Source organism: Diceros bicornis, chromosome 37 (assembly GCF_020826845.1).
Source record: "Diceros bicornis minor isolate mBicDic1 chromosome 37, mDicBic1.mat.cur, whole genome shotgun sequence".
Classification (NCBI taxonomy): Eukaryota; Metazoa; Chordata; class Mammalia; order Perissodactyla; family Rhinocerotidae; genus Diceros; species Diceros bicornis.
The window spans coordinates 25052209-25066066 of record NC_080776.1 but is presented as its reverse complement, the minus strand read 5'-3'; the positions used below and the strand labels follow the sequence as shown (position 1 = coordinate 25066066).

The following is a 13858-nucleotide window of genomic DNA, read 5'->3' as shown; positions in this document are numbered from 1 at the left end:
CATGGATGAGCCTATGGGGCTGGCAGGCATCATGGCAGAGATTCTTCGGGATAAAGGCTTCCAGGACTGCACTGGCCCCAAGTCCTGGGGGAGGCCAGTCTGGGAGCCCACCGTCCCGTCCGCAGCCTGGGAAGCTGCTCTGGCCCTTCTTAGCCTGAATGTGGACCTGGTCCTCTCATGAGCTGGTGTATGTGTGTGTGTGTGTGTGTGTGTGTGTGTGTGTGCGCGCGCGCCGCCGCCCATGTGGTGCAGGCAGGAGGCACGGAGAGGTTGATAAGTGGCATTTCGGAGCAACCCTGCTGCCCTGCCTGTGGCTGTAAGCTTTTCCATTCTTCTCTGTTCTGGTTGAACCTGCCCCCTCCAACTCCCCTGGAAGAGTCCCCTTTGCCCAGAGGAGCTGGCTCAGGGACCCATCCTTCTTTTAAAATTTGTTCCCTTCCTGGGGTTCCCATTGACCAAATTTAGGACAACTCGAGCATGAAAAATTATTTGTAAGGTGTTGAACAAAAAGAAAATAAAAGAGGAAAGAAAAAAAATGAGAGAAATATCTCCTTTAGGGGAATCCAGCTAATAAATGTGGAAGGAATTAGAAAATCACCATCGTGTAACAATTGCTCATGTAACAATTTGCTCATCTAACAGTTGCTCCCAGCGAGGGTATTCAGCGGATGCTTGAATCACTGGCTGAGAGCGCTTCGGGAAATAGGCTGCTGTGTTGGGGCCCCGGGTGTCTGCAGATTGCACGGTGAAGACCCCTCACAATCAAGAGATCAGCCTCGACCACACAATCAGACTCAGCGTCTGTCAGAGAGGGACCCGGGGACCCACTATCAGATATGACGCCGTGGGAAGGACACAGAGCATGGTGCCCACAGCAAGCGACCGAATCCACTGAGGGCCCCAGATCTACTCTCAGATGACAGAAAATATGAGGACAGAAGAACAAGGTGACCACCCCATGGGACAACAATCGGCAAATCACACACGTGGATCATTCTACAAGATAATGCGTCTGGGCTCTTGTGAAAGTCCATGTCACCACAAAATAAGGACATTAGGGACTAAAGAGAAATAACTAACTGCAGCTGGTTTTAAAAAAAAAGGACAATCAAGACTTCCTTGCCCTACTCGGGGATTTTTGAATATGGAATGATTATGACATTTTTTAGGCTTGATGGTAGTTTTGTGGTTATGTAGGAGATTGTCCTAATTTTGTTGATGGGTGTTTGAGTTGTTTCCAGCTTTTTGGCTGGTGTGAATTGTGCTGCTATGAACATTCCTACACAAGTATTTGTCTGAACACCTGCTCTCAGTTCTGGGGGGTACACACCCAGGAGTGGTGGGGACCATACGGTCACTCTATGTCTACCTTCTTGAGAAACCGCCCAACTACTGTCCCGGGCTGTGAAGTCTTCCGGGCCTGGCCCAGCACCTGCCTGTCCTGGGGGCAGGCCTGGCCCCTCTCCTCTCCCCACATGCTCACTCCACCCTGGGAGGTGCCACAGTGGCGGGGGCTCTCTCCTGGGAGGAGACCAGCCTTCTGCCCTCGCCTGGGCTACTCGCGGCTGGGGAGGTGGGGTTGCCCCTGGGACAGCCCCCTGTGGGTGGTCTGAGTCAGCGCTGCCTCCTCTCCCTGAGCTGTGGAGCCACCTTCCTTGAACTGGAGCGGGGACAGCCAGGTTCTGGGGTCCTGCAGGCCTGCTCTGGGTCCTGGCCACTGGGCCTCCTGAGTGTGGGTGGACAGGAGTCCTGCGGTCAGGGTGGGCTCCCGAGACCTTGCAAGCAGGGTGCAGGCAGAGGCTCGAGCTTTGGGTGTGGGTGTCACTGGTTAAACGTGTTCCCCCCCGGGCTGGACTGGCAGTGGGCCTTGGGGAAGCGGGTTTACACCCATGCCGGCCGGCGAGCAGGTGCTGTGCCTACCCGAGCTCAGGAAGGAGGTGGCTGTTATGTCCCGGGGTGTTCAGATGTGGATCTGAGGCTCAGAGAAGGTAAGGGCTGGGTTCGGTCGCCCAGTTAGTGGTGATGTGTCCCCTGTCCCCACAGCAAGTTACATCTGAGGAGGGACACGGAGACATTCCTGTGCAATTTGAATCAGGCGCCAAAGGGACACGATGGCGGGTGGGAGCAATCCAGGTGCAGGTCTCCCCACTGTTGACTGGAAGCAAACAGCCCACAATCATTTTTCTCCTCCCCGTACCAACAAGGGAGGGAGAAGGACGGCAGCTCAGAGGGGGACTGTTAGGCTGAGGGGCGGTGCTGCTTTCCTCTGGGGGCCTCCTGCAGGGCACAGGGTGGTGCACGGTGTCCCTGGTCTCGTTTAGTGCGCAGCCTGGGCGACCATTCAGGGCAGCTTGGGTGGAGGGCCCTACAGGCTGCAGGTGACCAAGGACGATCCCAGCTCTCCTACTTAGTGCTGGCTAAGTCACGGGCGGGTCACGGAGCCTGTGGGCTGCTGGCCTCTGAGTGTCCTTCTAGGCTAACACCCCACGAGGGAAAGCACCTCCTGCTTTGTCACCACACAGACACATGTGAACAAGGCCAGCCGCTTTTATTAGGATGCAAGGGGAAGCAGCCTGTGGAGGAGAGGTGGGTGGGTCCGGGAAGGATGCTAGAGTTTTCTTCCACGAGCTGGGCGGTCACTCATCCTGGGAGGACTCCGCACCTCCTTCCAGGAGGAAGCAGACCTGCTGGCGCCTGAGGCCCCGCTGCAGGACATCCCCCAGGGCTGCCCTCCTCCTGCCAAAGCGGCCCACTGGCCGGATTCCGCGGCCCGTGTACCAGGCAGGATCGATGTCAGGGGCTGGAAAGGAAAGAGCGAGAACGGTGCATGGATGCGCGTGCCCTGGTGTGTGCGCCATGTGCCCCACAGTCTGCAGGGCCCAGCACACATGCTCAGCTCACTGCTGCCCCGTTGCCCAGGCCTTGCGGGGACCCACCTGCAAAGCAGGGGGCGCCCAGAGGATCCTGTGAGGCTATTTGTGGATGGTGGGCTGGCTTTGGGAAATGGGAATCTGAACCCACTGCAGGACCAACCCAACCTCGCCTGGTTCCCATGGGCAAAGCCAGCTCGCTCTGCCAGGCCGCCCTGGTGAAGACAAGTGAACCCCTCAACCGTGTGCTGGGCAGGAGCACTGGGGAGCAGGTGACAGGGCCACTCTGGGGAGAGGCCTGGTGAACAGGAGGCCAGCCCCCTAGACCTTGGACACTTAGCAAGGACGGCATCCCAGGTTAGGAGGCGACCACATTCCACTCACGGCACCTGGGGAGGCAGGGGCGGGGAGGCTGACGTCTGGGGTCCAGGCACTCACTGCGGATCTCCATGGAGTGCTGGTGGGCTCGGCTTGCAGCCCCCCGCAGGGCTGGGCCCAGCAGCAGCAGACACAGGAGCCAGGCCTGCAGCGCCTTCATCCCCTCAGCTCCTCGCGGATGCCCCGCTCAAGGTGGGGTTCCACACGGGAGGGCGCAGCCTGGGGCAGACGGACAACAGCAACACTAAGCCAGTGTGAGGGTGCGTGCTCACAACGCTGGGAGCCTTGGATGTTGTGAACACTGTGCGTGTGCGTGAGTGTGTTTGCATGTGTGCATGAGCGCGTGCATCACGTGTGAGTGTACATGTGTATGTGAGTGCACCTGTGTACCTGAGAGAGTGTGCGTGTATATATGAGAGAGTGTGTGAGATAGGGTGTGGGTATGGGTGTGTGCACTTGAGTAAATGAAAGTGTGTGCCTGTAGTTACATGTCTGTGTACATGTGTATGTGAGTGTCCGTGTGTTTGTGTTAGTGTATATGTGTGTGTGCACACAGCCACACTCTGCTGTGCATTCCTCTAGGGTGGAGGTGAGCACGGAAGTAGCAGGCAAACTTGGCTTTTTGTAAAATGGCTCGCCCTCCCTGGGACCTGCTTCTCTCCTCTGTACAGCGAGCATGAAATGAGGTGACCACATGTGGGTCAGCCTCTGATGGGCTCAGTCATCAGAAGGAACCTGGGAGGTGTATGAGCTATGGATGCAGAGAGGCGGGCTGTCTTGAGCAGCCCCGGGCTGTCTGGCTGTCTGTGTTGGGGAACCAGGAGGTGTGGAGACCTCTGGACCGCTGTGTGTGCTGTGCACCCGGACAGGGAGGGCAGAGGCAAGCAAGTCTGTGGGGAGCTGGCCCCGAAGAGCCCATGGTTGCTGCAGAGGTGGAGGGAGCGACTTGCCGGGGGACTAGGGGTGCTGAGCCTGGACCAGGCTCAGGGGTTGGGACTGTCGTGCAGGGTTCTTTCTCTCACTCAGCCCAGGACCTCCTGACGCCCAGTTCATCCCACCCCACGCCCGTTGGAGGACACCAGCTGACAGCCGGGCATTGTAGACAGGTCAGCATCCTCTATCCTCACCGAGAGCACTTACCCTCCCCACGACCCCAGATCCAAACTGCCGAGTCTTCAAGATAAACCTGCAGTACATGGGACCTGCTCTCACACAGCAGGACACGCCCATTACAGATGGTGGGGAGAGAGGGTGCTGTGGGCAACAGAGGTACCCAGAACATCTACCTTTCGCCCCGCCTGAGTGAGGCTCTGACCTGCCTAAACAGCATCCATCCGGCAGACCCAGCAACTCCTCCCGCAGGTGCCCCCACTCCCCGTGGCACTTCAGGAGCCCTGTCTGTTTCAGGGAGGACCCCTCTGCTGACCTTGACTTTCCAGCCTTTCTCTGAGCCCCATGGAAGGTGCTCTCCATCTGGCAATTTAAAATGCCCACCCCTCTCCTTTATGGAGACAAGTTGGAGTGTCACACATGGGGTGGGGTGGGGTGGGGGCCCCGACTTAGAGGAAATGGAGATGCCACCATGAAAGCAGAGAAATAAAGAGATGCATCCAAATGGGCCGGGCTGTTTGCTCGTCCCCCTTGGGGGGAGACCCACGCTGGGTGGAGGGCGTCTTAGGACAACGTTAGCAGTGCCTGGCTCCTGATCCCAAGGACCCGCTGCCCTGTGAGTTGGAGGTCTCTCTGCTGTCGGCCCAGTGGGATTCCTGGTCTGCATTCCCAGAGGAGTTGCACAGTAGCCTTCGCCTTTTGTCTCCACTGCGGACGGCTCTTGAGCATCAGGACCCTAGGTGGGCAGGGGTGGCTGCCCCTGCCTGTCCTGCTCAGCGCTGGACCTGGCGGCCGGGAGAGCAGGCATGGCCTTAGGAGAACCCCGACCCACGCCCCACGCCCGGATGGAGAGAAGATTTACAGAGGAGGAGGGTAGAGTAACAGGGACTCCCCATGCTCTGCAGCGCCTGCCTCGAGTGCTACTCACCGCGAAACACCAGGAGCGTGGCGAGCGCGCTGTGCAGTGGCGGCAGCAGTGACCCAGGAGGGAGCCTGCTCGCCTCCTTTTATAGCCCGAGGAGGAAGCAGCCCACCCCTCAGACGCGCCCCCCCCGCCCCGCCTCCCTCACAGGGAGGCATCAGGAGAGATTTGTTGTCTTTTTTCTTTTTTAAACTCTCATCAGCGAGGTTATTTGTCCCTTCCTGGGTTGTATAATTGCATTTGGGCCGAGTGGTTTTAAAACGCATTAGCCTTCCTGCTTCACGCCGGCCTTGGGGCAGACTGCAAAGTCAGGCGCTGCCGGTCCACGCGGCACCGGAGCCGCTAACGCAGGAAAGTGGCCCCACAGCCCCTCCTCTCCACGCCGCCTTCAAACCACGGCTTTCAGTGGAAAGGCGAAGGGAAGTCACCCCCACCCGACCCAACCATTCCATCTCTTCGTGATCCTTCTTGGTCGTTTCTCGTCACCTATGTGGTTTTATAGAGTTGCATTCTTTATACAAACCACTCTCACGTCCTGTTTATATAACTTAAAAAATATTTTTTCTAGGCTTTTATAGAGTCTTCATAATTAATGTTTAAAATAAACAAGTTTATTATTATTACAAAACAAATATGTGTTGGTTTTTTTTAATTTTTTGCTGAGGAAGATTGGCCCTGAGCTAACATCTGTTGCCAATCATCCTGTTTTTCCTTGAGGAAGACTGACCCTGAGTTAACATCTGTGCCTGTCCTCCTCTATTTTGTATGTAGGATGCTGTCACAGCATGGCTTAAGGAGCAGTGTGCAGGTCTGTGCTTGGGATCTGAATCCAGGAGCCTGGGCGGCCAAAGTGGAACACGAGAACTTAACCACTATGCCACTGGGCCGGACCCCAAATATGTGTATTTTTATTATAAACAATAAACAAGTTTATTATAAAAGCAATTTATATATTACATTTGGAAATGTATTAGTGCATACAGAAAAGTAGGAAAAAAAAGCACAGATAACATCAAAAAAGCCAATCATTTTTCACATGTGATGTGTTTGCTTCTGGAGGGGTATTCTCTTGGTAGAGTCATCGTATTTATACATTTTGAATCTCATTCTTTTCATTTAATAGTCGTGTCCTCAAGTTATTAAAAATCTGTATATTTATGCCATTTTACATAACCACAATATTCTACTGTTTAACTTGGACCTCAGAACCTAACTTTTTCTGAGTAATTATAGATTATATTTAAGTGCATTTGAGCATAATCCTAAGGAGTCTATCCTGGCAGAAGAGACTGAGAGGGTTGCTCCCCTTGGGTGCATGCAGGAGGGCAACGTGCCACGCCATGTCCCTCCGTCCTATGCTAGGAGAAGCTTCGGAGCAGCACTCTCCCTTCAGGGGATCCATCACATGCGTTTCTCCTTTCTTCCGTGGCCGCCCATACCTGGTGACGTGGGTTTTGTGGTCGGTGGGCTCCCTGGGAGAACTGGTGGGGGCACTGGTAAGGGGGATAGTATAAGAAGCATGGGGGATGGAGGCTGGGGGCAGGGCTCTCACCTGGCTGCAGGGGAAGTTCACTGGGGGCTTTAGATGTTCCCAGTGCCTGGGATCCCCTGGGGTGGGTGGAGGTCGTCAGAATTCCTGGGGGTAGCTCAGGGTCAGTGATGGCCCGAAGCTCCCAGGGGGTTCTTATGAACAGCGGTGACAGTGACAGAGACCTGCTGTCATGAGGTGGGCTCCTGTCTTTGAGGGGGATCCTCCGGGTGGTCCTCATGGACGCATGCCCAGTACCACGCATGGCCACATGGGGCAACAGAAACTGTGGGACCCCAGGAGCTGGGGGCTGCTTCCTGGAAATCAGCATGGGAGCGTGCGTGTGCACGCACACGTGTGTGTGCATGTGCTTGTGCGTGTGTGTGTGTGCGCGCCTGTGTGTAGGAGGGATAGTAAATTCCCCCCTCTCAGCAGAGTAGCTTCATCACAGTGCGCTGTTGGTGCCTTGTCACTTTTGAGGTCCAGCAATGGGGGGCATAGCAGTTGGGGTGGGAGGTGGCACAGGCATCGTGGCATCACTCCAGCCCCTCACCCACTCAGTGTGGAAGCAGAGACCTCAGCCCCGCCGAGAGAAGGAAAATGGTGCCCCCCTTCGCCCCCACCACCTGGTGTCTGGTGGCGCCCATTGGAGGACCCAGAATTACTGAGGGGGCGCTCTGAGAGCTGGCGATGTTGAGATGGTGGCAGCGGAGCAAACGCAAGTGAGATGCAGGCTCTTCCTGCTCTCGCAATGACCCGCTGAACCCCGGGCTGCAGGCCTGGCCCGGGGCTTCTCGGGCTGCACGTGGCTTCGGTGTGCTTTGGTCTTTGGATTCCCCCAGAGCAGGTTTGACTGGAGCGGGGATCCCAGAGAGCTCTTCCCACACCCTCATTAACCGGGTCACGGGTCTCAGGCAGGGAGAGCCAAGTGCTCTTGTCTGGCTTTGGCCAGTCAGTGTTTCACCCAGGACATCATGTGGCCCCTTGAGTTGTGGTGCATATGAACTTGAACCCAAGCAAGCAAGTACCCTCTCTGGACCCCCTCTCCCCCAGAGGCCATGGGTACCTGGGAACAAAAATACTGGCCACCACAGTTCTATTTGCTAAGCTAGTTATTTCTTCTTGTGTGATCTTCTTCATGATTGAAATGGTCACAGTGTTTTTCTCACTTAATATGTTAATGAGATTTAACTGGTTTGAATGGATTCTGCTCTTTGCAGGTAAAGGAGCCCCATGTGGAAGAGACCCCATGAGGCGCTCACCCCTCCTTGCTCTTCTTGTTCCTACCATAGTTACGAGGATCCCACTCTTTGGAGTGAACTTCACAGTTTTGAGATCTTGGAGCTTTTTCCCTCCACGTGGTAGATGACCGGGCACACAGCAGGAGCTCGACAAGCAGCATGACGACAGATAGCTTTCTTGGTTTTGGTTTTTGGACCGTAATGGTGCTCCACAGTGGGTTGAGTAGGGTTCCCCCAAATTCATGTCCACCCGGAACCTCAAAATATGCCCTTGTTTGGAAATAGGGTCTTTGCGCATATAATTAGCTAAGTGAAGATGAGGTCCTACTGGACCAGGGTGGGCCCTAAATCAATCACTGGTGTCCTTGTAAGAAGAGGACAGACACGCAGAGTCACACAAGGGAAAAGGCGATGTGAAAACGGAGGCGAGCCTGGAGCGAGGCTGCTACAAGCTAAGGGACTCCAAGGATTGCTGGCGTCCCTCAGAAGCTAGGAGAGAGGCATGGGACCATTTCTCTCAGCGTTTCCAGAACGAACCAACCCTGCCGACACCTTGATTTTGGACTTCTGTCCTCCTGAGCTATGAGAGAATACGTTCGTTTTGTTCTAAGCCACCTTGATGTGGTACTTTGCTACGGCAGCCACAGGAAACTAATGCAGGGCTCCATTACATGTCTGAGTGGTTGATGAAATGGTCCTTTCTGGTGCTTGTTCCTAGAAGAAACCAGAGTCTTTGTGGCTTTGGCCTGTGTGTTTCCTAAACACGGGATTCTTCTGGACTCCTAGAAAGACATAGCACAACCTGATGGGGAAGAGGAAGCCTCGGGAATTGGGAGCCACTGAGAGCTTGCTGGAGAACGGCGGTGGTGAACAGAGCGTTCAGTTACCAGCAAAGCTGTTTCTTGTGTAGACGGCTTCTAGCAGTTCAAATTCTTCAGAAGTTTTTAAAGCCCTCGTTTGCAAATTAAAAAGCAGTTTCCGAAGCATGAGTCATATGGAAATTGAAGCCCTTGAGAACTGGAGTGAGATGAAGTTTTGGGAGAGATGAACAGCAGTGGGCGTCTCCTCCTGCCCCCAGGGGCGGTGGCTCTGGGAACTTAGCATTGCATTTGTGATAGAAACGGCATGCTCCAACCTTGGCACATGGCTCCCATCTAAATGGTTTCCAAGCTTCAAATGCAATGACGTGTGAAACATTAGACAAGGCGCTTCTGTGGGAACTGTGTATCAGTCAGGGTTCTCCAGAGAAACAGAACCAGTGGGGTGTGTGTGTACGTGTGCATATTTGGAGTTAGAGAGAGAAATTTTAAGGAACTGGCCCATGGGATTGTGAGGGCTGGTAATTCTGAAATCTGCAGGGCAAGCCAGCAGGCTGGAGACCCAGCGAAGAGCTGCAGCCTGAGTCTGAAGAATTCCTTCTTCCTCGGGAAAGTCAGTCTTTATCTCTTAAGGCCTTCAACTGATTGGGCGAGGCCCACCCACATTTGGGAGGGTGATCAGCTTTACTCAAAGTTTGCTGATTTAAATCTAAAAAACACATCTAAAAAAATAGCTTCATAGCAACATCTAGTCAGGTGTTTGGCCAAACATCTGGGCACCATCATCTAGCCAAGGTGACACATAAAACTGACCATCACAGACTGTTACAAGATTTGCAGTGATGTAGCGACATACTACTTTCTCCAGCATGACCGTTTCCTTGGGATTCTGAGCCCAGCTGCCATGGAGCTGCAGATGTGAAAATACTTGAGAGGCTGGTGTGTTTAGTTACCTGCAAGGCTGTCTCTGGGCAGACTTTGCTGTGGAGGAATCTGGGCAGCATAAGAGGATAAAACACATCTTTCTGGGGCCGGCTCTTTCCTGAGGAGCCATAGGTGTGAGGTAACGTCCAGAACGGGCTCCTCCTCCTTACTAGTAAACTAACCTGTGGAGTTTTAGTTAAAAGCTAATATATGGAAGGATGTCTGGAGGAATTATCAGGGCTGCTGGTTGGGAGACGACTCTGACTTTTTCTCTTGCTGATCTTATTTTCTTAGCTTATCAATCTCTTCTGTCTTCTTCCCAATAAAACACAAAGAAATCTCATATGTAACAAAAACTCTCAAGTGACGTCAGCATCATGGTGGAGTGAGCTTCCCCCATTGAACTCTCCCCCTCTAAGACACAACAAAAAGGACATTCATATTCCAACAGAAGCTATTCACACAATGTAGGGGATGTCTGAGGCACCCAGGTACCCGTACCCCCAAGGACTGAGGTGCTGGAATCCCCAGAGTAAGTGGAAGGAGGTAAGAGGAGCTCCCTTCCTTCCCCAAGGAAAGCGACCCAGAGACTTGAGACCACGTGGCTCTCAGAGGAGGGGAAGGGTTGGCTCACCGCATGAAAACTGGTGCTCTCCAAGACCCTTCACAGCCCAAGGGGATCCCCCTACGGAGGGAGAGGAACTGTTGTGAGGGTAGTTTCAACAAGCTAGCCCCTCAGGAGAGCAGAGAGCGACAACAAGGTGAGAAACCTCTGAGACGAGGGAGGCGAAAGTAAGTGCCCCTCCCCCACCCAGCCCTCCCGACTGGCACTTCAGCTCAGCCCTGTCCCCAGAGGCAGCAGCTCCCAGGCACCCAGGCCTGACCAGCAGCGGGGCGAGCCTGCATCCCCGCACCAGGGGCAGCGGCAGCTCAGGACCCACCATGCCGCAGCCCCAGCTGCTCTGGCTGGACCAAGCCAGGGCCCCAACTTCCCTGACTCCACCACGCCACAGCCCCAGCTCCTTCGGCTTGACCGCTCCCCCACTCCTGGCTCCAGTGGCTTCGGCCTGGCCTATGCTCAGGCTCCAGCTGACTTGGCACCAGCAACTTCAGCCCACTGCACCCAAGTTCCAGCTTCTTTGGCCCAGTGCACTCCAGCTCCTCCTTCTTCGGCCCAGTGCACTCCAGTTCCAGCTTCTTCAGCCCAGTGGCGCTCCAGCCCCTGCTTCTTTGGCCCAGTGGCACTTCAGCTGCAGCTGCTTCAACCCACCCGCACCAGACCCCCAGCTGCTTCAGCCTAGCTGCGCTCCAGTCTCAGCTGTTCCCACGCTTCCCCCCCAGCAGCCTCCACTCAGCCATGCCTCAGATCAGCCAGGGGCCAACAAGAGTGCTCGTGGATTGAGGCAGGCCAGAATACACAGCCCTTGACCCCCACCCAGCAGCAGCAAGAGGAAACTGCAACCATCTATTTTCACTATGAGGAAAAGTAAGCCAACACCAACAGGCACCATGCAAAAATATGTTAAATCTCCAGACCAAAAAGAAAATGACAAGCACCCAGAAGTCAACCTGGAAAGCACAGAAATGTATAACCTTAATGACAGAGAATCCAAAATAGCCATCATAAAAAAGCTTAATGAAATACAAGAAAACACAGACATATGATTCAATGAAATCAGGAGTTTCTTCACAAAAGAGATTGAAACTATAAAAAAAAAACCAATCAGAAATCTTAGAGATGAAAAACACAATAGAGGAGAAAAATACAAACCTGGAAGCCTTAAGCATCAGAGGTGACCATATTGAGGAAAGAAGCAGCAATACTGAGGACAGCAATGCAGAAATGCTCCAGATGGAGGAGGAAAGAGAACTAAGACTAAAAAGAAATGAAGAATCTCTCCAAGAAATATCCAACTCAATTAGGAAATCCAACCTAAGGATTATAGGTATTCTACAGGGACAAGAGAGGGAAAAAGGAGCAGAGAACTTGTTCAAAGAAATAATAGATGAGAACTTCCCAAACCTGGGGATGGAGCTGGAAATATCACTGAAGGAAATAAATAGACCACCCAAATATATCAACATGAAAAGACCCTCTCCAAGGCATATAGTAGTAAAGCTGGCAAAAGTCAATGACAATGAAAAAAATCTTAAGGGCAGCTAGACAAAAAAAAATAACATACAAAAGATTTCCTATCAGGCTCTCAGCTGATTTCTCAACAGAAACTTCACAGGCTAGGAGAGAGTGGAATGATATACTCAAAATTCTGAAGGACAAAAACTTTTAGCCAAGAATACTCTATCCAACAAAAATATCCTGCAGGGGCCGTCCTGGTGGCACAAGCGGTTAAGTGTGCGGGCTCCACTTCAGTGGCCCGGGGTACACAGGTTTGGATCCCGGGTGCGCACCAACGCACCGCTTGGTAAGCTGTGCTGTGGCGGTGTCCATATAAAATAGAGGAAGATGGGCACGGATGTTAGCTCAGGGCCACTCTTCCTCAAGAAAAAAGGGGAGGATTGGCATTGGATGTTAGCTCAGGGCTAGTCCTCCTCACACACACACAAAAATACCCTTCAGATACAATGGAGAAATAATAACTATCCCAGATAAACAAAAGCTAAGGGAGTTCATTGCCACAAGACCCCCCACTACAAGAAGTGCTCAAGAAGGCCCTCATCACTGAGGGAAAAAAGAGAAAAGGGATTCAAAGTTTTGAACAAGGAGGGAAATAAGTTGACAACATCAGAAAAATCGCAGTCCTCTACCAAAATAGATTGGCAAACACTTAATTATACAACCAAAGATCAAGGGAAGGTAAGCACCAAGCATAAATATAACCTCATCATGTTAAACACGAACTCACAACACAAGAAGGAATAAGATGTGACAACAATAGCTTAGAAGGGGAAGTGGAAAGGGATTGAATCGACTTAGTCTAAGGGAATAAGAGGCCATCAAAAAAATGGACTGTCACATCCACGAGATTTTTTATACAAACCTCATGATAACCACTAACCAAATAATCAGAACAGAATCACACATGATAAAGAAAGAGAAAACTAAGAGAACCCCCATACAGAACTACCAAACTGAATTGGTAGTCCGAAACACACAGGACAGGAAACAAAAGAAATGAAAAAGAACCGGAAATAGAGTGATAAAATAACAACAACAAGCCCCCATATATCAATAATTACCTTAAATGTAAATGGGCTGAACTCTGCAATCAAAAGACACAGAGTGGTGGGATGGATTAAAAAACAAGACCCAACAATATGCTGCCTCCATGAAACACATCTCAGCTCTAAAGACAAACACAGGCTCCGAGTGTAAGGATGGAAGACAATACTCCAAGCTAATGGCAAACAAAAGAAAGCAGGTGTGCCATGCTTATATCAGACAAAGTTGACTTCCAGATAAAATAGGTAATGATTGAGACAAAGAGGGGCAATATGTGTGGTGATGGGTTGTAATTAGTATTTGGGTGGTGAACATGATGTAATCTATGTAGAAATAGAAGCATAATGATGCACACCTGAAATTTACACAATGTTATAAACCAATGTTACTGCAATAAACAAAAAATTAAAAAAAACATAAATAAAATATAATGATAAAAGGGACACTCCACCAAGAAGACATATCACTTTTAAATATATATGTACCCAATAAAGGAGCTTTATTGGGTACATAAAGCAACTATTAAGAAACCTAAAAGGAGATATTAACAACAACACAATAATAGTAAGGGATCTTAATACCCCACTCTCATCAATGGACAGATCATCCAGACAGAAAATAAATAAGGAAATAATAGACCTAAATGAAAAACTAGATGAGATGGACTTAGACATATACAGACCACTCCATCCAAACACAGCAGATTACACATTCTTCTCAAGCGCGCATGGAACATTCTCAAGAATAGACCATATCTTGGGAAACAAGGCATGCTTATATAAATTTAAGAAGATTGAAATCATAACAAGCATCTTTTCAGACCATAATGCCATGAAGTTAGAAATCAACTACAAGGAAAAAACCAGGAAAGTGACAAAGCTGTGGA

General features: G+C 51.7%; 1 protein-coding gene across 1 annotated transcript; it reads right to left on the bottom strand.

Moving 5' to 3' along the window:
* Nucleotides 1–2636: 2636 nt before the first annotated feature.
* Nucleotides 2637–3408, bottom strand: PRLH (prolactin releasing hormone). Its single transcript, XM_058533444.1, has 2 exons — nt 3309–3408; nt 2637–2800 (listed from the first exon to the last, which is right to left on the bottom strand). Exons 1-2 carry the CDS (start codon nt 3406–3408, stop codon nt 2637–2639), a joined length of 264 nt encoding a protein of 87 aa, XP_058389427.1.
* Between the last annotated feature and the right edge of the window lie 10450 nt (nt 3409–13858).